This window comes from Tamandua tetradactyla, chromosome 22 (assembly GCF_023851605.1).
Source record: "Tamandua tetradactyla isolate mTamTet1 chromosome 22, mTamTet1.pri, whole genome shotgun sequence".
NCBI lineage: Eukaryota > Metazoa > Chordata > Mammalia > Pilosa > Myrmecophagidae > Tamandua > Tamandua tetradactyla.
Window position 1 is genome coordinate 11,546,773 of NC_135348.1, and position 26,705 is coordinate 11,573,477.

A 26,705-nucleotide genomic window follows, 5' to 3' on the forward strand; every position below is an offset into this window, starting at 1 on the left:
TTTTTAGTTTGATATAAATATATTATTACTTTGTACCTTAATACATGGGTACAGAGTTATTTTATCTTTCTGTGTATATAATAGCTTAGATATGACTGATCATGAAGTCGCTGTTTAGTAACATTACCAACTTACTGAATTTTTTCCCATTTATTATAATGGAATACACCTAGAAACTAAAGAAAATCAATGTACTCTTGAGTCCATATCCATTGGTTTTAGATTAAATATGAGACGAATTTAGGATGAGATGACCATACTGGTACACACCACAAGAATATGTTGAGTGCTACCACAGCGCTAAGAAGTAAAAACTGGAATGACTATGAATTTGCTTTGGTCTCCCTAGGATTGGTTTAATTCAATATTAATTGTTCAAGGAAGTGCTGAATGGTTTTGAATATCATTGGTCTATCAACAATGTTGTTTTACTGCTCTTCCTACCATATCTTAATTGAGTTATCAGGCATTTCATGGATCCCCTTATAAACTTCTTCAAGTCACATCAGTTTCTGCACTAACTTCTAACTTTCTGAAAAACTGTTTTTCTTCTCCTGATCCATTTGTCTCTGTGTCTGGTATAGCACTGACAATCAAATTGGGATGGAATGGGGTGGTCTGACCAACGATGCTAGTTTCCTCTGCCACAAAATTATGTATCCTCTTCATCTGAGAATACGGTGGTACTCAAGAACCTTTTATTCAGTTTTAGTCTACCACTTTACTATGTTACTTTGAACAAGTTATTTCTCAGTACCCTCACCTGTGAAAAAAAGTAATATCTAGGTGTACATGGTTGTGTGGATTATGAGTTAATACATACAAATGTAGCACTTAGATTATAAAACTGGCACACAGTAGGCATACAGAAAATTTAAGTCCTTTGTGTTTTTGTTGTTATTCCCTGTCCCAAGTGCAGCTATTCCCGGTTTTATCATATATTGCCTCTGATTGTCGGTCTTAAAAATTGAACCTGAGTCTCCAGCATGGCAGGCAAGAACTCTGCCACCGAGCCACTGTGGCCCACCTTTACCTGTGCACTTGATCCCTTACGCTTTCCCAATGACCAGAGCTGAAGTCTTATTTCAGTCTTTCTGTACCTTAGTCTCTTCCACTAACTCCTGCCCTATACCAACAAACATGCCTATTTCACTCCCATCTTCAAAGATAAAAGGTATGTAGAAACTCTTCATTTTGGTGCTCAATGTAAAATAAATAAAGCGGGACAAATATTTCTAAAAAGGGCAGCACTATAATGAATCAGTACCATTTGGGGCAGCCATACCTGGTGTACCTGAATGCCTAATATTATGTTAGTAACATTGGACTGCTCTGATCAGTGCCATATACCTTCTCATTTAAACTCTGAGGTAGGTAGTGCTTTTTACCTTCATAATAAGGTTTTATACCATTTAATTTTAATCTTAACAAGGTAAGCATATTATGTTTTAGGATTAGATTGGAGTAAAGGAGTAATATATTTGCTATACAGTCACCCATATTTTCTGATCTGGCTCATATTTTAAATGTTTTGGATATTTTTGTTTAGTAAGACTCGTATGCTTTAATGTCAGTTCAAACTAGGATTCAGACCTAAGATTTGCAGCTTACTGTGTGAACTTGGCCAATTTACCTTTATCTAACTTACTTTATAAGCCTATAACTTTTTAAATCTTTTACTGAAATATTTTATTTTTATATCACTCGGTTTATATTGAAAACATTTGTTTGTATATTTCAAAAAAAAGTTGATTTCCTTCTCACATATAATGGTAGGCCAGTATATGACAAATGCTTTTTTTAAAAGACACTTTAAAATGCCATGGATAATTCATTTCAAATAATCTTAAGATACCTTAACTAATCTAAATCATTCGAAATAAATTATATGCTATGAAACTCAATTTCTGTATATGATGAACATCAAGATAAATACAAATGTGTGTATTTTTATCTGTGTATCTGTATCCGTCTGTGTTTGTCTATCTGCCTATTATTTCAACAAAATAGAAAAAAGCTGCAAAGAGAGAAGAGGCGTCAGCATCATTTGAGGCCTGGAAAGCTATGAAGGAAAAGGAAGCAAAGAAAATGGTTGCAAAAAAGAGGCTTGAAGAAAAAAACAAGAAAAAAACTGAAGAGGAAAATGCTGTGAGAAAAGGAGAAGCATTACAAGTATTCATGAGCTTTGAATATATTTCTTAAAAATTGTTTTTTAACATTTAAAATCTACATTAGTGATTAACCGTATTTTTGTTCTTTATAGTGAATATTGCAAAATAAGAAAACATAAACTGTTATGCCAGTAAATAAAATGATTCTGAATTTTTCAGGCTTTTGAAAAATGGAAAGAAAAAAAGATGGAATATCTTAAAGAGAAAAATAAGAAGGAGAAAGAACATGAAAGGGCAAAGAAACAGAAAGAAGAGGAGTCTGTGGCTGAGAAAAGGAAAGATAACTTAACTGCCGTTGAAAAATGGTAATCTACAATCTTAACCTGTTGATAGATTTTGTTTTGATAATATTTCAAGCTTTTCTAGAATTTTTTTATTTGAAATTTAATGTTTGTCAAAACTCATTATTGCCAAAGATAAGGATAGCTTTATTGTATGTTATCCTATAACTTTCCTATGTTTTATACTATCCTCCATAGGAATGAAAAAAAGGAAGCTTTTTTCAAACAAAAGGAAAAAGAGAAAATAAATGAGAAAAGAAAGGAGGAACTGAGAAGAGCTGAGAAAAACAATAAAGATAAACAAGCTCTTGATGAATATGAAAAATGGCTGGTAGGTATTGTTTTCTAATGAACTTGTGTTTATATGTTTACAATTCCCATTTATCATTTGTACTGTCATTTACCTGGTTCAATCGGCTTTTTAAGTATTGAACAATTTATTAGATAAGCAGCTTGCTAGGTGTTTATAAACATTGTCTAAGTACCTGCATCCCTTCCCTCCATCCACAGCCTTTCTCCCGAATTTATCTTTTCATCCATGATGTTTAATCTCTGCTTCTCCTAACTTGTAAACATTTTTACACACACACACAAACACGCATACACACCCATACTTCCTCACTTATTTTGTTCCTTGTTCCAATTACCCTTTTAACTGTTTATTAAATAGTCCCTTTAAAACTCTGCATCCCTTTAACACTTCATTACATGATATCTTACCTATTTTTGTGACCATGGTCTGTCTTGTTGACTGTTGTTTTGTTTTTTAAAATTTAAAATGTTTCCTGATAGTTGTATCCTTGAGCCTTTTTTTTTTTTTTGTCTACTGTATGGCAGAGTCGTATTTCATTCTTTTTCCATGTGAGTAGCCTTTTAATGCAGCACCATTTGTTGCATATTGTTTGTTTTGGTTGGTTTATTTGTTTGTTTGGGAAGTGCACAGGCTGGGAATCGAACCTGGATCTCCTGCATGGCAGGCAAGAAATCTACCACAGAACTACCCTCAAACCCCTTTGAGCCTCTTTTTCATCTCTATTCTTTCCATTGGTGACTCATCCCTTTACATAGGTAGAATAAATGTTTTCAGGTAATATTCGACATCTGTATTTCAATCCCTACCTTTTCTGTCCCTAATTCCATTTTGCTTTATCCAGTGCTTTCTGACCATGTCTACCTGGAAGCTACCATGTTGAATTCATTATCTCTTCCTACATTTACTTTTCCCACTTTACTCATTTTTATTGTTTTTAGAATTCCCTCATGTGCTCAGGCTTGAAACTTCACATTTAGTCATTTACCAATGATGTCTAGTCCTCTTTCGCAATTATTCTCACACCAAAAATCATAGAGAGTAGACAAGTACACCACTGAGGGTCTACCAGATGATTGTAGATAGAACCTAGTTAAGACTTAGTAACATTAAATTTAATGCTAAGAGAGCTATTCCATTTTTTTTATCCTCTTTCAGTCTTTTTTTTTTTTGTTTACGTGGGCAGGCACCGGGAATCGAATCCGGGTCCTCTGGCATGGCAGGCAAGCGTTCTTTCAATCTTTTTGATGACATCAACGAGAAGGTCTTTTTTAGGTGTTTTTTTAATGAAAAGAGAGCAAGTATAAGGTTTGGGAGAAACAATATCTAGCTGGACTTTCTAAAATTTTTTAAAAATTTCAGTATACTTTATTTATAATTACTTTTTAAAATGTAGTACTGTGTTCCATTAAAAATTTCAATATAAGTGCATTTATTTAATTCTTGAATAAGTAATACATGCATCTGAATAGTTCTTTATATGAATAAGTCACATATTCATGTGATTGTTTAAAACATCCACTTGATTCTATAATCAAAAAACGTAAAATTATATATAATGAAATTTTCTTCGTACCCTGTTGTCCAACCATCTAGTTACTACCCTCCTATCCAAACAAGAGACCACTTTAGTTAGTTTTTAATGCTTAGAGAAGAAAATATGAATATTTTTCATTCTTTTTTGACCAAAAAGTAGCATGCTTGCATAAACATTGCTCTTTATCTTGCATTTTTCGTATAAAAATATGCTTTGAAGATGTTTCCTTAACAGTATATAGAAAGCTTCCTCATTATTAAATCACTGCGTAATACTCTGTCATATGGATGTGCCATGATTTATTTAATCCATCTTAATTTAATCCATTTTGATGGACATTTATGTGGTTTTCACTTATTTGTTATTACAAAGAAAGCTTCAGTAAGTAATTTTTACAGTTATTTTGCATGTGTGAAGCCGTATATCTAGGACAGATTCTTAGAGGTAGAATTCTTGGGTTAAATGTATATGACTTATAATTTGGATAGCTGTTGCCAAAATGCCTTTCCTGGGGATTGTGTAATTTTGCAATTGATTTCTGAGATGGTCCTGTTTCTCCACAGCCCATTAAGTGAGTTTGTTTTGAAAAATGTTTTTTTTTTTTTTTGATTTGTGCCATTCTGCTAAGTGGAATATATTGTTTAGGACATTTTCAATTTTGATTTTTCTGGTTATGTCTGAGGTTCAGCATCTTGCCATTCATATCAGAGCCATTTGTATTTTTTTTCTGTAAACTTCCAATTCATAGACCTTGTCCATTTTTCTGTTGCGTTGCTGGATCTTTTCATGATTTCCAGTGGGTTTTTTAATATATTAAGGAAATTAGCCTGTCATTTCTGATGTGAGTTGTAAATTTTTCCCCAATGTATTTTTGGTTTCTCAGTTTTGCTTATGGTATTTCATATCCTGGTGAATTTAATTTTTATTTTTAGATGTCAAATTTATCAATATTTCTTTTTGTCTTCTGATTTTCAGTCATAGTCAAAAAGACCTCACAATTTGAAAAATTTCTCTCATTTTTCTAGTAATTTTAATGTTTTCACATTTTAACTTTTGATTCACTTAGAATTTATCCTGATGAATGGTGAGAAATATGATTCCAACTTTATATTTTCCGAATGCATCTTTTATAAAATAGCCTATCTTTTACCTGTTGATTGAAGTGCTGCCTTTATCATGTGATAGATCCCATATTTTTGGTCTGGGTCTTGATTTTCTGTCCCATTGGTCACTCTCACTGTATCTATTCCAGTACCACAGTGTTTAACTTATTAGGGTTTTTAATATTTCTGTGTCTGGTTGGGTTTTTCTCCCTTCATAGCTCTTATTTCAAAGTATTTAACTAGTTTTGTTTGTTTATTGCTTCACTTACATAATTGAATCAGTAGTAGCTAAGAGGCATAAGGAACTCAAAGTGGATTATTTAAAGGTAGGGGAAAAACGATGGACCACTTAGGAATAAACTTAAGAAATGTATGAGACCAATATGAAGGGTACTTTATACCACTACTGAAAGACACAATTGGAGACTTGAGAAAATGGAACAAAACTACTCTTGGATATAAACACTCACTCGTATAATGATGTTATATAGTTGTCAGTTCTCCATGAATTAGTTTTCAAATTTAATGCAATCGTAATGAAAATACCAACAGATTTAATTGTTGTTTGTGCATTGATCTTAGCACTGCTATATGCAGATTCTACACAGAGAAATAGTTATATAAAGTGTTCAAAATTAGTCTAGTGGTTTGAATGAGAAAGGTAGTGCTTCATGATCACACTCTTAAAAAATGCTTTGCTCTTAAAAAAAGGGGGAGTGGTGGTTCTTATATTAAAGATACATATTCTAACTGCTAGTGTTATTTAGAGTAATTAAATTTAAATGTTTGAGTTTTCAGTTTTATTTTTACATTCTCTTGAAAATGGAATACAATCTCCTTAAGGACAGTCACACTTACGTACATGTTTTATTTTAGCCCAGAATTTAGTCCTGTTCTCACTCTTATAAGCTTCCAGAAGACAAAAACCCATCAGACAAGGACCTCAGACAAAATGACATGCTTTGATATGTGGTATTACTTCTAAAAACACAGTGATGCCTACAAAAATATAAATACACAATATGTTACAGATTTACTCCTCATTTTACCAATTTCTTATTACAATTTGCTGATAGAATGGTAAAATGATTGTACATGGTAGTCACTGGCTTCAAATTTTATGTAAACTCACATCTCCAAATTTTGATATACAAACTAGATTGGGTAGTCAACACTTGCTGGGTAATTGTTGTAGGGGAAAGTTGTAGCTAAAGATCAAGGGAGGCCGTCTTCTTCATGCCGCTTCACAGTCTGTAGGTTCTTTTGATAAGAACATGAGCAGAAAGTAAGATTTCCAACCGATACCAGTTAGAAGAACTTCTCAACAATGTTCTTTTAACTATTACTCAAGATAACATTTGTTGATTCTTATCGATTCGTATTAATGTTAACTGTTAATTGCCTATTTCCTGTCCTGTCTTTTCAATCCCCTGCTGGTAATGTCCCACTTTTGGAATTGTTTCAAATGTCCATCTCTCTTTCTTTGTTATTTGGAATGGACAAAAATAGATGTCTGCAATCGGTAACTGTGTATACAGGCTGGTTACTGCTTTCCACCTACCTGGCTAGATGATCTCCCTTTTCTCTCTCTCTTAATCCTACAATGATTAAGGGTAATCCAATTACAACTTTTCTAATTTAGACTTCTGGAAGGATATTCCTTCTATATTTTAATAGGAATTGCAAGAATGCAAAATTCTCATGACATGGAACAAGATGTGAAGTCTGAAAAACAATTTTATACCTCTTTTCACTTCTTTTGTTGTATGTGGGTAATTCTATGAGAATGGAAGCATTGCATTACCATGTTCTTGTTACAGTTATTAAATCCATTCTGTACTGATGAAAGCAGCATAGTCCTGTAATAATTTCAGCATTTCAATTATTCCTGAATTAATTTTTAGGTTTCATATAAATCCTCAGATACTCAGCCATTTCTTTGAAGGAACTATGTACAAGAAAACAAAATGATTTTAAAATTAATCTGGTAAAATTAAAAATGTGAGACTATGGATGGTATTTAAAAATAATAACTATTCCATCAAGCAGTAAAACTATAAAACTTAACATTCCATTCCCCTGTAACTCAGCATTCTTTCTATCTTCCTGGATTATTCCCCTCATATTCCAGGATATGTTATCTTAAAATAAAAAATAGACTCCCTTGGCTCTGCGTTTTCCACCAGCTTTGGTCCCACGTTGCTCTTCTTTATAACTGATCTTTTTGGAAGTTTTGTTTACACTTCTTTAGTTCCCCATGTCCTTTTCATCTTCAACCCACTCTAATCTTGCCTCTGTCTCTATCACTACACTGAAACTACACTTCTTAAGTCACAGTTTTGCCAGTCCATTAGCCATATCCAAGTTATGCTCTCTGCCCCTGTTTGCTGTATCTCACAGTGTTCTGCATAGTTGATCCTCCTGCTTGCAACTGTCTCCCCCCTAGTCTATCAGACTCCCCTAGTACTCCATTCATCTCTGGCTTCCTTCTAATCATCACTTGTTGACTTCTTGTCTTTTATCTAAACTCTAAATGTTCACATGGCCTGTAAAGCCCCATGTGATCTTACTCAGCTACCTGTTCATTCTCACCCAATGTCTTCCTGGCCATCTTTTTGTTTCCTCCTGCATCCCATTTCCCCCCCTACTTTCTGAGAGCACTCACACTCTCAGATTTCTCTCTGTTGAAATCCTCTGCCGTCTGCATAGCATGAGTGCTGCTTTTATCTATCGTGTCTCCCTTTAAAGTGACTTTTCCTGAGCCTATTTTCTTTAAAGTACTCCTCTTTACTCCTAATCATAACAGCTTGTTTTATGTTTTCATAGAAATCACATAATTTGGAATTATGTGTCGTTTATTTACTTATTATCTGACCCTTTTGCAAATTTCCTGGCAGTAGGATTTTATTATCACTGTATGACTAACACCTCATATAGGTGGACACTCTGGGCTTAAAAAGTTAATGAATAAACACAAATTGAAGCAATGCAGTACCTGTGGAATAAAAGACCCACAGGGTATCTTGGATCCTATCACATGTAAGGGTGTGGTATAAGATAAAGAAAGTAACAGATTAACAGAGGGGAGAAAATAACTGTTGGGATTATTTGTGTGAAACTTGGACATAAATCATTTTAGAACATTGCCTTACAGCAGCAGAAACTTTTAAGAATTAAAGCATTAAAATTAAAAAGCCAAACCTTAGAAGAATCACAAGAAAATAGAACTTAATATTCATCAAATTTCACTGGACTGAACATGGTTTTCTGAATTTAGAAGTGCTAGGAGATACCAAGGAAAAGATGAACAGCTATCAACTTTAAAAACATTAGGATCAAAATAAGTCAGTGTAGATGCCAATTGGAATAAAGATTTTTACAGCCACTTTAGAGTAAATCAATATTGTCAAGTGTAGTTGAAGATACGCATACCCTACAAGCCAGCATTTCACTTCTAGACATCATACAAATAGAAACTTCAGGCTCATAAGCACAAGTAAACACATACAAGAATGTTTATAGCAGCAGTGCTTTTAAGTAGGAAAAAAATGGGACATACGTGTCTTCAACAAAATACAGATGAATAAATGGTGGTATATTCTTATGGTGGAGTTTTATAAATTGAATGAGCTGGAGCTACAGCTCCATATAGACAGATCTTAGAAATATTATGGTGAATAGCAAAAAAAGGAAATTGTGAAAGAATCCGTAGCATGATAACCTTTGTTATAAACTTCAACAATTTGCAAAGAAATTATTTTTTCTTCAGGGAGATAACGTGTTTAATAAAAGCATAAAGCGATGCATTGCGATTTCAAATTCAGAAAAGATACAGGAGCTTCAAAATATTGGTCATGTTTTATTTTGTAAGAAATGTAGTGGATGCACAGGCTTGGATTATATGACTCTTTGCATAGTTCTCCATGCCTGAAATATTTCTTCATTCATTTTTGTAAAAACTAATGTAAATATAAGATTTGTTGCAAAGATGATATTAGTATTTATCATGTGAAAAGATGCAAATTGTTAAAAAGTAAACATCCTGGTACAGTTAGATAGGCCGAAATACTTGAGCAGAAAATTCACAAAAGGGATAAGGAAATATTAGAAAATATGCTCAAGCCCAATAGTAAGCAAAGAAACAGGAGGCCCAATTTTCAGCTATTATTTTAAAATGTTGAAATATCTCTTGCTGTCATGTTGTATCCAAATTTTGTATTGTAAATTTACTTCTGAGAATCTGTCCTCAGAAATTCATCACAAACTTCTAATGATTATTCTTTTTGAGTTATGCAATTCTGGGTCATTTCTCCGTATTTTCACCTATTTTATAAAATTCCTTTAAAAATATTCTTTGTTAAATATTATTATATTAACGTTATTGTATTACTATTTTAAAATATTTTACAATTATCACCTTTAATACTAAAATAGGTTAAAAATAAGTTTGACAGTATACTTATAAATTAGTAATATTCATTAGATGACATGCTTTTATAACCAGTTAAACTAGAAAATAAGTATCTGATAATTGATCATTTGTACTTCAGCAAGCAACTTGATTGGAAAATAATGTTCATATTTATATAATAATTATAGTTATCTATTTTTTCTTTAGGAAAAGAAAGAAAGGCAGGAAAGAATTGAACGAAAACGAAAGAAATGTCATTCCCTTCTTGAAAATGACTGCCTTCCTCCATGGAGCCCTCCAAGCAGAATTGTGTTTTCAAAAGTGTTTTGATAATTCTAAGTCTTACATTATTTAGTTCTTAGTTCAAATAACCAATGTTAGCCAATTGTTCTAACTATAAAATTCACTCAATGATTTATAGTTATAACAATCCATTTTAACTAAATGCCAGATACTTCTGACAATTAAAATGATACTTTAGAGTATAATCAGTACAAGTACTTTTTGAGCTGTAGGTGAATAAACTGCCTCAAATGAAAATCTGATCATCAGATTGCTCTTGCCATTAGAATGCATAGCCCTTTATCATGCCCTGATAATTCTTATAGTCCGATGATCAATGATCACATTCATTAACTTATGCATGTATTTATTCCAAATAAATTTAAGTGTGTTTAATCACAAGGATAAGAAGGAAACTGTGTAGGTTCCATAATCATAATAATAACTGAAGTTTTAGATGGCTGTACATTTAGATTCAGGTTTTAAGATGAATTATGTCAGGGAGTTTGAATATATTTTCTCCTCAAAAACTGATCTTTAGCTCAAAGCTGTTGCATTTGCACTTTACAAGTTAGAATTTTGATCAATTGACATAACAGTTCAGTAGAACTGTAATCAGAGAAACATTTTATTTAAGAATTTTGCTTTATTTTTAAAAATGAATATACCTTACCTGTTCCAGGCTTAAGTCACTAGACACTTTATAAGGAGCCCACCTCTGATATGTGTCTTTCTAAATTCTCACTATGTTTCTTTATCATTTCAGTAATACCAAAAGGTAGCTGTCATGATAAGGTTATACTTAAACATTAGTTATGGAAATGACACAAAATTTGAAGTCACTATCACTGTTGTTATTTACCAGACTAAAGCCAGAAAAGTGATTAAGGCAGTTGTCTTTTTAACAAACCCAGGGTCTTATAGCTTACTTTTAGAAGACAGCTTTAAGGAAAGGTAAATTTGTAGTACATGTCCAAAGAACCTTTATTTATTTATCTGATCTCTGCAGATCCTGGTATTAATTGGTTTCATACTTGATCTGGTCAGCTAGTGTAAGGCTGACCAATCCTAAACTCTCAGAGTTGAAATGCTGCTTTAGCCAATAATGCAATACAGAGATGATAGACAAGAATAAGCAGCTGTTATTTATTAAATACCTATTATATCCTCTTTGCTGGATCTCTGCAAATGCTATTTCTCATATTTACAACAGTCATTCAGGGTAGGTGTGCTTAGCTTCATTTTAGAGGTAAAAATATTGAGGTTCAGAGAAATTAAATAACTTGCCCTTCAGTTGGGATGAGAACACTGATTAAATCCATCTGGATGAGTTTGCCTGCCTCCAGAACCCATATGCTCACTTTCACTCTCCCACATTACCTCAGAGAATTGCAAATTCTGTCAAGACCTCTGTATTATATCAACATTACTAACATTGTAATTCACAGATACTAAAATCATGTATTGTTATTCAGAGATAGTTCTTTCCCTAAAGAAGTAGCTGTTCTTAGAGATGAAGGGCCTTATTAAATCTGTAAGAAGAATTAGAATTCATATGATGTAAAGATTCTAGTAGCTATAGAATATTAGAAAACTCAACAGGCTATGTAACTTAGACTTTGAGATAACCATTCAGGAGGTTTAATCCAATGAGGATGACCTTCTTACTGCATGCATGTATAAGAATGATGGCATCGATCACTTTCTAAGGTCATATCAGTGCCACAGATAAAATAAAGGAAATTTCATAAATAAAACTTGAAACCTTTTTTTTTAATTGCCAGACCTAGGGGGGTATTTCATGAAGTTGATATTAATTCCAACAATTTGTATTATCAGCATGGGATTTTAGAGCTCTCTTATTCATTCATGTATCCCCCATAGTACTAAGCACAATGCCTTCTAGAATAGATTACTTTAATCTATTTACTGCACTGAATTAGCTATTCAGAGCTAAAAGCTATTTTCACATCCAGGGAACATAAAAAGGAAAAATAGAAACAAGCACAAGTACAGCTACTTTTGGGAATGTGAGATCATAACATGTGTGTCATATAGTTCACATTAAATATTCCCGATCATTTTCTTCCCCATTATCACATTCAGCAGCTTATCATTACCTCTTAAAGCATTGTTATGAGAATGGAATGAAATTAGTTAACTATGTAAAGCGTATGGCACATAATAAGGACTTAATAAATGTTAATTGTTGCCATCATTCTCTTACAATCACGAGCCCTACTTTTCCCCATTTCATATATGTGAGAAGTAGGCTAACAGGATTGATAATGGTTATTCGACATTACACATTTTTAGCACGCAAGAAGTCTCTGCCTTCTTGGCCAATCTAGTAGGCTTTACTGCTCTAAAGAACGTAGTAGCACCCAGGATTAGGGGCCTCCTAAAGAGAAAATGTAATACTAATTTCTTAAGTTTGTTTGTGAGGTAGGATGAGATTTGAAATTTAGGTGTTTGCAAAGACTCAACAATCATTCCTTTCAAATATGGATAAGGGATTATTGTCTTACTACGATAAATAATAGATTATTTCCCATTAATAGTAGCCTGTACTGAAAATTATCTATTCAATTGAAATCACCTCTTCTGTAGCAGAAATAAAGATGAATCCGGGGACTGGGTGAAAATACAATGCTATTATTCTCTTTCTGTTATCCGTAGAAGATGAGGAAGCCTGGCAATATTGTTTTAGGTTTTCCATGTTTACTCAGAAAGTATCGAATATCAATATACATAATTGCTCAACAATTTTTCACTAACTTATATGAGGGAAGGTTTAATTCAATTAAGATACTAAAAGCCTATAGACTTTCAGGTTAAACTTCGGTTTTGTAAATTGTATTGATCACTTCAAGAATGCTTAGATTACAAAGTAATGAAAATAAGATTTTTAATGAATATTGTTAAACCTTACTGAAAGCGTCAATTTCCATAAAAATGTAATTGTGGATAAATTTGAATATTAATACTAAAAATAAACTATTATACAGAATTTAAGTTCCATAATGAGCAAGAAAATGGTAGTGTTATATAAATAAGAAATATTGTGATATTTTAGATCAGTAGGAGATTAAAGTTTTCTTAATGAAAGAAAATCAGAACCATTCCAGTGGTTTGTGTTTGCATCACACTTTCAAAATTTCACTTCATTTAATTTATAAATGATATTGAAACTGGTATTTTTCACTGTTGCCAAAACTACCTAATAGTAAATTATGGGTATAATATTTAGAGTAACTTTAGATTCAAAAGGGATTTTAATAATTTTCTGGGCCAAACTCTTTCTGTCTAAGTTGAAGAAACTGATTTCTAGAAGCTTTGATTTGTCCAGTCTCACACAATTAACTATAGGAAATCTAGACTTGGAACTCAGGATCATGTTTCCCATTTAAACTCTGCTCATCATTCCACACATTCCATGATCTAATAAAATTTTCACAATAACTGTTGTTACTGTAGTCACTGAACAGACAGGAATTTTACCCTTTCATCTCTGCCCTTATTCCTCCACTTCCTTCTGCATAGGATCCAACAGTTCAAAACTATGTAGGTGCTTACACTTCTCTTTAAAGTGTGGGGGGATTTATGGGGTAGGATAATATAAAGAAAAGGAATTTCACTAAATGGGGTATATTGCATAGTTATCCAAATAGTTCACAAGATTAAGCTAGTGAAGAAAACTTAGATTTCCCTGATTTAATCTTGGCTCTGATTTCAATAGCACTGTATTAAGAAGTATTTATACCTATAGGTTTCTAGTCTATGCAAAGAGAAGATAACTATCAACTTATCTGTTTCGAAGTCACAATGGCTAATCAAATAGTATATGTTGTGTAAATGCTAAACTGGAGATTTCTCTGAACTCCTCTCACTTTAAAATGTCATGTGAGTCTGTATTTTTGAAGTATTTATGTTTATGTAATTGTATAATGTTGACATAGGTGGGCAAAATTCTTGGTATTGAATTTAAGATGTTTTAAGAACTGTTTAGGGAGATGCATTTCATGTCTGCTCTTTTAGTATGTTTCCATGTAATGATTAATTTATTAAAGTCAACCATTCAAGATTTATTTTATTTGTTATTATTTATTGACTACCCAACTTTTATTTCAACAGTTTTAGGAAATAATGTTGTGGTATAGGTTTTGTGGGCTAAAGATAAAATATGTTGATAAATCTTTCATTATAAATGACTGAAATATCGGATATACAACCAATTTGTTACTTTACAAAACTCACAGATTATAAAGGTAACATAATCAAATTACCAGTTAGAAAACACAAGTAAACAAAAGTCACCCATGCACCCATCACCCAAAGACAATCATAGCTAACGTTATGTACTCTGTTTTTAGTAGCTGGTGCATTTTCTCCTGTAACTGAAATTAAGCTGAGAATGCAGAAGGAAGAAATACATTTCTTTCTGAAATTAAAATTAGAATGAAGGAGAAAGTTCTCTCTCGCTCTGTGTGCAGGTATAATACAAGCACATATCTACATGGGTACACACATACATACTACATATATACACTTTTTTTCTTTCAAATGAAAAGTAAATCAAACTATGTATTTGGCAACCAGAATTTTCCACTTAGCAATATATCATGGACATACTACCGTGCTACCAAAATGTTTCAGTTTGCTAAGGTAGCCAGGATGCCATATACCAAAAATGAATTGGCTTTTATATTTGTTTTATGTATTTTACAAGTTAAAATTTGAAGGCTATGAAAATGTCCAAATTAAAGCACCCAGAAGAGAATACCTTCTTGAAAGAAAGACCGCTGCATCCAGGACACGTCTGTCAGTTGGGAAGGCACTTGTTTGCCTTCTGAGGTCTTAGCTGCTCTTAGTGTTTTGCTTCTAGCTACTGATTACAGTGGCTTTCTCTCCAAGCATCTGTGGGCCCTCACTTAGGTCCTCTGGCACGAACTCTGGATTTCATTTCTTGGCTTTCCTTGGCTTTCTCCAGGTTCTGGCTATTTCTCTGAGTCTTGCTTAGCTCCTGGGGTATTTCTGTCTGGTTCTTCTAGGCCATGACTGAGCTCCCTTAAAGGACTCCGGGATATGGATTAAGAGCCTCCTTGAACTGTGGGGTCACATCTCCATGGAAATAATTCAGTCAAAAGGTCCCACCTTAAATAGTAGGTCTATCCCACAAGATTGGATCAAAAGAATATGGCCTTTCTGGGATACATAACAGTTTCAAATCAGCACATTCTACCATCAGTGCTCGAAAAAGACATGATCTTTTCAAAGGCAAAATGCATTCATTCCATCACAATATCACAAAAGCCATGTACCATTTCAGTAACAATACAAATATAATACAAAGGTATCAAAATCAGTTACAGTTGTGTTCCATCCTACGGCAAAATTCTCCTCTGGCTTTGGGCCTGTGAAACTCAGAATAAGTTATCTGCTCTCAATATACAAAAGAGGACAGTCATAGGAAACATTGGGTGATATTAAAAGGAAAATGGGTCATAGGTCCCAAACAATTCTGAAAACAAGCAGGGCAAACTCCATTAGATTTTAAGGACTGAGAGTCATTTATAGAATGATATTTCCTCCTCAGGGCTTGAGAAAGTGGCAGTCATACCCTTTCCAAGAGTTTGCACAGCAGCCGTTCTTTCTCCAAACACTGGTGTGAGGGTTTTAACACATCCAAGCATTGGAAACACCACCTTGTTCTTGGCTCCACCCTCTCCAAGCATCAGAGCAGCACCCAGACTCTCTGTCATCTCTGGGGGACATGCTCCACCTCTTCAGAGCACTTAGTTGGTTGGCAGGCTTCCCCCAATCCCCAGAGAATGTTCCACCTTCTCTGAGGCTTAGGGCACCAAAACTAAACATCGAGGCGTGGGGCCTGCCTTCGGCCTTTGGACAAACACCCTTTCCATGTGCACAGGTGGTTCTGCTCTCCTGCCTGGAGAGCTCCTGGCTCCGGACCTTAGTTTCCATGGTTTTGCCTTTGAAGTCATTGTTCCTTCAATCTGTGCCTTTTTTGCCCCTTTTGGACCAGACTGGCAGTGGTTTCATTTATAAAGATCTTCCCATGCAGTACATAGGGATCACAACCATCATACAATAGGACTGTCCACAAATCCTCTCCAGATGACTGCATTTAAAATCCTGGCTTTTTCTGAAATGGCTGACTAGTTCATGTTCGGTTAAATCCTCTCCTGGAGCACTGTTCTCTGGGGTCTCATCTTTCCAAAGCTCAGAATTTTACAAGCTATCAGTTTCTGGTTTCTTCATATCCAAACGTTCAGTTCTCAGCTTATCTCTTTCCTGTCATGTTTTACTGTAAATTGCAAGAAGAAGTGAGATACATGTTTAGTTTGGAAATGTCCTCAGCGAGATATCCAAACTTGTTGGTTTCAAGTTCTACTTTCTATCCAGCATCAGAACTCAATTTTGCCAAATTCCCTGACATTTTAAAACAAAGATCACCTACCTTCCAGTTTGCAACAACACGTTCATCACTTCTGTCTAAATCCTCATCAGAAATATCTTAAGAATCCATATTTCTACTAACAGTCTCTTCAAAGCAATCTAGGCTTTCTCTATTAAATGCTTCAAAATTCTTCCAGAATCTTCCCCATATCCATTTAAAAGGCCATCCCAGTGTTTTTGGTATTTGCAAATCAGAGCACCCCACTTCTCTGGTACCACAATCTTTCAGTTTACTAAAGCTCCCAGAATGCAATACACCAGAACTGGATTGGTTTTTATAATAGAGATTTATTAATTTACAAATTATAATTTGAAGGCCATGGAAATGTTCAAATTCAGGCACCAAGAATAGGATACCTTCACAGATGTAAGGAAGCCAGCATCTGAGACACCTTTGTCAGCTGAGAAGACATGTGACTGGCATCTGAGATCCTTGCTTCTGTTCATTCCTTACAGCTTCTGATTACAGTGGCTTTCTCTCCAAGCATCTATGGGTCCTCACTTAGTTTCTCCAGGGCAAACTCTGGATTTCATCTCTTAGCTTTCCTTCATTCTCTCCAGGTTCTGGCTATTTCTTAGTACATGGAGTATTTCTGTCTGGATCCTCTCGGGCATGAATGAGTTCTCTTAAAGGATTCCAGTAAGTGCATTAAGACCCACCTTGAATGGACGGGTCATATCTCCATGGAAACAATTCAATCAATAGGTCCCACCCTAAACAATGGGTCTGCCCCCACAAGACTGGATTAAAAACATGGCTTTTCTGGGGTATATAGCAGTTTCAAACCAGCGCACGCATGCACACACACACACACACACACACACACACATACAATAATGTTTGTGTTGCAACCAGCATTTATTTCACATATTATTATTATTATTTTTTTGCATGGGCAGGCTCCAGGAATCGAACCTGAGTCTCTGGCATGGCAGGTGAGAACTCTGCTACTGAGCCAATGTTACCCGCCCTATTTCATGTATTCTTGGGCATTTTTTTTCCTTACAAGTTTTTTTTTACAAAAGCTTACTATGGTAAAGTAATGATTCAATTAGTATCCTTGTAGTGATGCCTTTGTCCATTTTGTTCATTAGTGCATTAAAAAAGTGGAATTGCTGGGCTAAGTGGTATAGCAGCTTTAAAAACTTTTTGATTTTTTTTTTTTTTTTGGCATGAACAGGTTCCAGGAATCGAACCCAGGTCTCAGGCATGGCATGCAAGAATTCTGCTACTGAGTCACTGATGCACTTTAAAGCCTTTTGATTTATATTTTTTCAAGTTGTAAATTTAACATTTTTAACTCATTTTTAACTGAGAAATGGGTTAGAATAAAGTAGCATATTTCTTCATGTTTATGTCCAATTAGTATTTATATCTTAGTCACTTAAGTTAATACACATTTATATGCAGCAGAGAGTGGGGTACTTAAAACAATCATCTGTAAATTCTTTCTGAATCAGTGTCATTCAAAATTGTTTTGAGTTCTTGGTATATATGTATAAAAAATAAAGCAATAAACAAGAAAGAGACATTTTCTTCATAGAGCTTAAATATTATTGATAATTTTCTTCTGATTTGTCTGAATATTTTTGTATACATGGTTTGCTTAAAATCACACACACACATACAACATAAAGATACAATACATATGTGCTGGTTTGAAAATTATGTGCTCCAGAAAAGCCATGTTCTTCTAATCCAATCTTGTAGGTGCAATCCAATTGTGGGTAGGACCTTTGATTAGGCTGTTTCCATGGGCATGTGACCCCACTATTCAAGGTGGCTCTTAATTAGCTTACTGTAGTCCATTAAGAGGGGAACATTTTGGAGAAAGCTCAGACACAGATGCTTAGAGATGCTGAGAGAGCCATTTGAAACCAGAAGCCAGGAGAGAGGGACAACAGACTTACCACGTGCTTGTCATGTGACAGATAAACCCCAGACTTGATCAGCCTTTCTTGAGCGAAAATATTCTCTTGTTGTACCTTACTTTGGACATTTTCATGGCTTTGGAATTGTAACTGGCAACTTAATAAATCCCCTTTGTAAGGGCCAATCCATTTCTGGTATATTACATTCCAGCAGCTTTAACAAACTGAAACAACCTGTATAGTAGCACATTTAGAGAGCTAAAATATAAAATATGGACTTTGGAATGACTTACTACATACAGTTTCTGTTTTTATTTGCTGTCTCTGTATCTCATTTTGTTGAAAGATAAGAATGAGCAAACATTTATTATATTTCACTATGTATAGATAGAAAAGAATCATAAAACCTATGATTTAACCTAATGTTCTTAGCCAAATAGAATAGCATTAGGAATGTGGTAATGACCCACACTAGAGTAGGTAAAGCATCCCTGAACACCAATGCCATAGACTCTAGAATCCCTAACAAGCAGTTGCCAGTGAATCTGTGCTATCTAAGACTTTGCTGCTTCTCGGAATTCAGTTCCTCCAGTGCCTCAACCCTGTTCCAGAAAAACTTGGACCAAAAATCTGTGATTCCATTTAAGATACTATTTACAAGCATTCTAGGTTATTGAAGCAAATTTAGCATCAGAAAAGCATTCCTTAGAGGAGAAAATAGAATCATTGTTTTCTTTCTTTAAGTAACCCTGTAAAGTTATACCTGCTTCATGTTTTCCAGTGCCATGAAAGAGCAGTTCACAGAGTCCAAACACTGATTAAGATTTATTCAGCATAATTCTATTAATGAGTATAGGTCAATGGCAAAAATTGCAAATTCATTTCCCAAGATATATATTTCAATTTAAAATAATGGTACAAGCACATTTGCAAAGTGTGAGATGAATGACAAAAATATGCATGATAAATTGAGGAAAGTGCTAAAGAAGTTTATGGAGTGAAGACTTTGTTCAAGAGGAAGAATTTTAAGTTTCTGAAAGTTCAGAAGTGAAGTGGGAAAGCAGAGGACAGTACAACAGGGGTAAGTGTGAGCAAAACTGTATAGAGTGTTGCTACGTATTGATCAGCTAATTAAACTATTTTGGCAGGAATGGTAGACAGGATTGTACATAGAGACGAGTTATCTGATTTGGAAACTTTATAAGCTGTTAGAAGAAGATGTGTTGCAAATTACTTACATTTATGTACTGTTCTTATAGAAATACTTGTGCATTTTTTTCTATCCTTACTCTAGAACATTCCTAGTTCATTTCCGGGTAATACATTTATTTGAGAAGATTTTAGTAAGCAATATGAAAATAAAATGTAGTGATGCCTAACATCATCTGTATTGTTGTTGGATGGGCATATGTTTACAACAAAATTATAGTTTATCTGTAAATTGTTATCAAGCCAGCAACAGAAGTCAATTTAACCCATTATATATTTATATTATAAAGCTAATATCACTACTGGAATTATCTGAAGTTATGATAGAAATATCTGGAATTTCCAATAAGCAACCAAATATAGTCCAGAGAAAAGAATTTATCTATAGTGTCTTCCGGTGAGAAAATAACTTTAGTATCATGTTAAATCTGGGTGCTAATTTTCAGGAGAAAGATCAGCAAATTGATAATCGAGACAAATAATCCCAGACACACTAGGATAGTAGGGGGTTGATAAACCATTTAATCTAAATAGAGGTTGAGATACCTGGAAAAGTTCTATTGAAAGAAAAGTAAAGAATAAGGAGAGAGCTTTCAGCAAAATTTAAGGAGTTCTATGGACAAAAATAAAACCAGTTTTTAATTGATCCATATGGATGCAATATTTGAAGTGGCTACTTTGACTCTATCTGTAAGCCCTTCTAAATGCTTAGATGTCCCCACATTCTGTGATTTTTTTTAAGTATTAAACTTGTTGTCACTAGAAATATTTCTATTAAGGTAGGTGGATCACCATAATGTGTATTATAGGTCTTTTATCCAGCACACATATCAGCTCAGCTCATCTGTTGGGCTGAGTAGATCTTATAAGAAAAACACATGGGAAATTGATTTTTTCTACCCATTTCTTCCCTGATGGAAGCCATCCTGAGTGAAATATTCCCTTCTCTCTAACCAGGAGGTGACTTCCCTTTTTTGCCTTGTAAACAAGAACAAATCACTCTTCTTAGTAGCTAAATCTGACTGCCCACATAAAAGAAAGTGCAGTGGAAAAATGCAGTATATTTGAATAGAGTTAATAGCTTTAAGGAGGAGGTAACCCATAATGATCTGTCATTTGATGGTATTATGCAATGAAATAGAGTGAATGTCTAAAAACAAGCAGGGACTTAAGTAACTTCACTATGAATTCACAATTATGTTCAAGAAGAAAAGGAACAATTTGAGAAGAGAAAAGATTATTTGAAATGAAAAATACATAAAAGTGAATATCCATAATAAATGCAAGCCTAACTCTCCAATCTTACTATGTGATTTCAATTAGTCCCATCTACTCTCTGTTCCTTTGTTCCTTTTTTCTTGCTTTCCAGTGTGTTAATCAAGTATATTTCTTACTTTTTCACCTTGTTTAGCTTGATGGTTTTGCATTCTTTTACTAGTCTTTTAACTTTTGCCCTGGATATTACAACTTGCATCCTCAATTCGTTTCAGTTTACTTTACTAGTAATTTTACCACTTCTTGAACAATGCAAAAACCTTACAAGAATTTGCCTTCATGTATCCCTTTCTTAGCCTTTAAGTTTCTGTTGTTTTATAGCTTACTTCTACTTGTACTATAAACCCAACAAATAGTTACTACTGTGGTCAAAGTCAGCATTTATTTATACTTAATCACATACTTCTTATTTATGAAAGGATTTTTATATGTTTTTGCATTTCCATACTTCCACCTGGGATTATTTTCCTTAAGTTTAAAGTACTTTCATATTTTTTTCTGTTACAGGTCTCTGGCAATGAAATCTTTTATTTCTCTTTGTCTGATCATGCATTTTTTTTTTTGTATAAAAGAAGCTTAAAAAGATTTTCAGACATTTTTTACTGGGAAATATAGCATAAATACAAAAAAGCAATACATTTCAAAGAATATTTTAGCGAGTAGTTTTAGAACAAATTCAAAGTATGGTATGGATCACACTTCCACCACTTCAGCTGTTTTCTTCTAACTGGTCCAAGACACTGGAGACTAAAAAGAAATATCAATGTAACAATTCAGTAGTCATACTCATTTGTTAAATCCTAACTTCTCTGGCACAACTCCTCCTTCTCATTTGATCCTTCTCCTGCTGTTTAGGGATATTTGGGCAATGGCCATTCCAACTTCTTTATGTTGACGTCAACATTATGGTTAGAGGGATGCAACTGGTTGATGTTTTTGAGAGGCTGGAACTCCGTGTTTCCGGGTTTATCTGGCCTATGAACCATCTGAAACTTACAGATTTCATCCAGAGTGACATCCAGAATAGGCTTTCCATTCTATTTGAAATCTCTTAGCCTCTGATACCTTATTTTGTTACATGTCTTTTCTCCCTTTTGGCCAGGTAAGCATTGTCAGTCCCATGGTGCCAGGTCCAGTCTCATCCCTGGAGTCATGTCCCATGTTGCCAGGGAGATTTACATCCTGAACTGTCATGTAGCAGGGGGGTGGGGTGGGGTGTAATGATTTCACTTGCAAAGTTGGGCTTAGAGAGAGAGAGAGAGAGACCACATCTGAACAACAAAATAGGTTCTCTGGAACAACTCTTAGGCATTATTTTGGGCAAGCTTAGGTTCTCCATTACAGATCTTTTCACCAGAGCAAGCCTCAAGATCAAGAGCTTGGTTTATTAACTTGGGAGTCCTTAATGTTTGAGAGAATATCAGGAGTTTCCCGTATGGGAAATTTTAATACTTCCATATTTTTTTTGCCAGTCCCTCAAGGAACTTTGCCGATACTTTTAAATTATCTGCCCAATATACTCTGGAATGTCTCCCAGGTATTACATTAAGCTACAGAGAATTGATTGGGCATTTATTTTTTAAAGACATCTTATGTAAGTGTAGAATTCTAGTTTGGTAATTATATTCTTTCAGCTCTTTAAAGATGTCATTTTACTGTCTTCTTGTTCCCATTGTTTCTGGTAAAAATTTACCATGAATCCATTTTTGCTTCTTTTCTGAATGCTTTAAAATTTTCCTTGTCTTTAGTTTTTAACAATTTAAGATGAGCTTAAGTGTGATTTTCTTTATTCTTCTTGGGGTTCACTTAGCTTCTCTTGAGTTACGTTATACCTTTCATTTGGTTTTGAAAAATACCAGCCATTAATATTGCTTCTATCCCATTCTCTTCCTACTTCTCCTGATAAGGCCAACTAACATCCCTATTTTGCTGGGACTTTCCTGGTTTTTGTACTGAAAGTCCAAAATTCCAGAACCTCCTCATTTCTGGGCAGAATAAGATGATTTCCCTGGGACTGTTTTCATTTTAAAACCCAAAATCTCATGTCCTGTGGTAACTGTCTCAGATCCTGGGGAAAGCAGAAGAGTTGTTCATCCCATCTCCTAGGTAGGTAACAAGACTTGTAACCACATCCTTCAAAATCTAATCTCTCTTTTCTGCCTGTGGGACTATGGTTTTCTGCTAGTGCTTTCTTCCCACATGCTATAAATTGGGAGAATCTCTTAGGGAAAAAGCAAGAATGAATATGAAGCACACCATGCCATATGCCCCAATATTTCAGAGATAATATCCTCTTAAATTCTTCCTGTATTCACAGTTCTCTGATATCTTTAAACAACATAATCAATAACTCCCTTGGTCATAGAATATGCAATTACTTTTGGTCTGATTAGACCAACTTGCTCCTCCAAGATGACTCAAAATTGAGCTAATAACAGTCTCTTTGCCCATATGCTGATGGGCTTAAACCAAATTGGAAGCTGAGTGGGAAAGCAACAATGCTGACTAAATTGTCTAACTATTTTTATCAGATTTGTTTCTTGGATATTCCTGTCCACTTAATTTTTTTCAGATAAACTTTAGTGTTCTTTTTAAACTTTTAAAACACAATCAGAGAGGGCAGGCAATGGTGGCGCAGTGGCAGAGTTCTCACCTGCCATGCCGGAGACCCAGGTTCGATTCCTGATGCCTGCCCATGCAAACACACACACACACACACACACACACACACACACACACACACACGATCATATTGTGATACTTGATAGAATTCCGGTAAGCATGGGTGATTATTAAATTTGTGAGTTTGAAATATATTTGATAAAATCAGTCTCCTGCCTGTGGTTAATAAGTGTTCAGTTATCGTTTTATATGCATAGTCATTTAATATTTTTAAATAATAAACTCAGTGGTACCCATGGATTTCCTTTTGGAAGAAACCTTCTGTAATACCCATCCAACTCACAGTCCAGACAAAATTAGTTACTCTTCTGTTCACTGTTTCCTTACCATTCATAACTTTTATTGAAAGCATCACATTTGTAGATTGCTACTTCCAAAATTAAATGAATTTATGAGGACAAGAACTATATTTTATACATCTTTATATTTCTAATTTTTAAGTGGATCTTGGGGCTAAATCATGTTCCATTAAAGACATGTTCAAGTCCTAATATCCAATCTTAAGGTTGTAAACTGATTTCTAAATAGGACCTTTGGAGTTATTATTAGTTAAGATGTTACTAAATTGAATCAAGGTGAGCTATAATCCAATATGTCTAAAGTTTTTATGATAAAATTAGGCACAGAGATAGAAAACCATATAAGGAGACAGATGGTCATGTGGCAGAGGCAGAGATTTAAAAATTGAGGTATGGGCTATTGGCAAGTCACCAAAAGAATGCTACAGACCTATGTTTCATAGAAAGTGTGATCCTGCCAAAACCTTGATTTTGGACTACTACCCTTTCAAACTGCATGTAATGGTTAGGTTTTTGTGTCAACTTGGTCAAATGATTATGCTCAGTTGTCTGTTCAGGCAAGTACTGGCCTGACAGTTGCTCCAAAGATATTTCATGGCTGGTTCATAAAACCAAAGGCTGATGTATTAAATCGTCTGTTACTTGATTGTAGCTGTGGCTGATCACATCTGTTATCAACTGAGGTATGTCACCCAAAGGGAGACTCTTTCTCTGCTTCTTCAGGCAGCGAGACTCTCTGTGGAGTTTGTCCAGACCCTTCATCAGTGCTGACGACTTCATGGCCTGCCCTATATATTTTGAACTCTTCCACACCTGTGGTTGCATGAGACGCTTTTAAAAGCTCTCATACTTACAGATATCTCCAGTTGGTTCTGTTTCTCTACAGAACCCTGACTAACACAGCTCGATATTAAGAGTGTTTCTTGAGAAACAGAATCTTAAAAATGGGTTTTTACAATTAATTTTCTACTCTACTAGACTCAGAGGCACAAATGACTCTGTTTCCAATAATCAAGATGGAACTGACTGTCTATGGGATGAGTTGGCAAAAGAGATACTCCAATATATCACCATTAGGTTCTGCTAATTTTATGCTTATATGAGGCAAGGCTCTGGGTGGTAATGTTTTTGACACCTTTACAGAGTTCTGTGGAATTAAGAGGTATATTGATGTTGGCTGGTTATTGTTATATATACTGGATAAGTGATGACGAAACGGATGAGCTGAAGCCTTCAAATGTGAAACTTCAGCACTGTATGAATGATGTAAAAGTTTCCATGTGTGCCCTGAAAGAAAATCTTATATCCTGTGGTCACAGACTTGAGATCTCTGAAAACCAGACACACTGCCTCATTGTGTGAGTAGCAGATTTACAGCATAAACTAAAATCTCAACCTTGCAGGGTGTCTGTTGTTAAAGTAAAGGCTTTGATTGGGAAAGAATAGGATCCTGAAATGTGGGATGGTGTTATATGACTTGATAATGATGGTGATGGGGACATGGGATCCCTGGAATCTGCTGAACTTTTGCTAGACAGATCTGTAATGGACTACCCTGAGGAAAGAGCTTCCTGACCTCGTCTGCCTTGAGGAAACAGCTTCCTGGCCTCTAATCTCCTCAGAGGAGTCTGCCACTCAACCTCCTCCTAAAAAGATTAATCTTTCCCTGCCTGATTACACTGTCACCACCACTCTGGGCAAACAGGCCTCACTCCTCTGTCTTGAATGTCTAATCCTGTTTCACCTGATGAAACTGCAATGGAATGTCCTGAGGTAATTCACTTGAAAGATACTTCTATTTCTTTTCATGACCCACCCCCACCATCCCTCTTTTTTTCAAGACCTATAAATAGACTAAGGTCCCAACAGGAAGCCCTGAAAGGTGAGGTACAAAGTGTGACCCATGAGGAGGTATTTTATACACCAAAAGAAATGTATGAGTTTTCTAATCTATATAGACAAAAACCAGAGATGTGCGGGAATGGATGTTAAGTGTGTGGGGGATAATGATGGAAGGAATATAAAGTTGGATCAGGCTGAATTTATTGACATGAGTGCACTAAACAGAGATTCTTCATTCAATGTTGTAGCTTGAGGGGTTAGAAAGGACATTAACAGTTCGTTTGGATGATTAGTTGAAGCATGGATCCAAAGATGGCATTGGATCCAAACATTACCTGAGGTCAAAATGCCAGCTCTGGGCGGGCCGCGGTGGCTCAGCGGGCAAAGTGCTTGCCTGCCATGCCGGAGGACCTCGGTTCGATTCCCGGCCCCAGCCCATGTAAAAAAAAAACAAACAAACAAACAAAATACAATAAAACAAGAAAATGTTTAAAGATGTTTCCCTTTCTTCCTTCCTTCCTTCCTTCTCTCTGTCTTTCCTTCCCTTCCTCCCTCTAAAAAAAAAAAAAAAGAAAAAAAAAAAAATGCCAGCTCTGCCCTGGTATAATGTTGATGAGGGCATCCAGAAGTTTAGAGAGATGGGTATGTCAGAGTGGATTTATAATGGAAGACCTGCTTACATACCTTGGGAATGTACAGAGGACACATATTTCACGAACCTTGAGAAATATATTTGTGAAACTAGCTCTATCATCCCTGAAGAGCTCTGTAGTTGCCCTTCTCTGTAGATGAGATATTACTGTGGGAACTGCTGTCACTGAGCTGGAATCCTTAAACACAATGGGGATGATCGGATCCCAAGTTGGCAGAAACCACATGGCAACAGTTAGTCCCAATAGACGAGATGGGCATGGCCACCTTAATGGACAGCAGACTCAAAGGAGCAGTTGAAAT

The 26,705-nt window shown here is 34.9% G+C and overlaps 1 protein-coding gene across 1 annotated transcript in view; it reads left to right on the forward strand.

Annotated features, from left to right (window-relative positions):
- The window catches only part of MAP9 (microtubule associated protein 9), a 58,273-nt gene extending 44,090 nt beyond the window's left edge, over nt 1-14,183 (forward strand). Inside the window, exons 11-14 of the mRNA XM_077139723.1 lie at nt 2,011-2,172; nt 2,331-2,476; nt 2,651-2,783; nt 10,021-14,183. Coding sequence (XP_076995838.1) covers nt 2,011-2,172; nt 2,331-2,476; nt 2,651-2,783; nt 10,021-10,143 — 564 coding nt within the window. The 3' untranslated portion in view covers nt 10,144-14,183. The remainder of the gene's footprint in view (nt 1-2,010; nt 2,173-2,330; nt 2,477-2,650; nt 2,784-10,020) is intronic.
- The last annotated feature ends 12,522 nt before the right edge of the window (nt 14,184-26,705 follow it).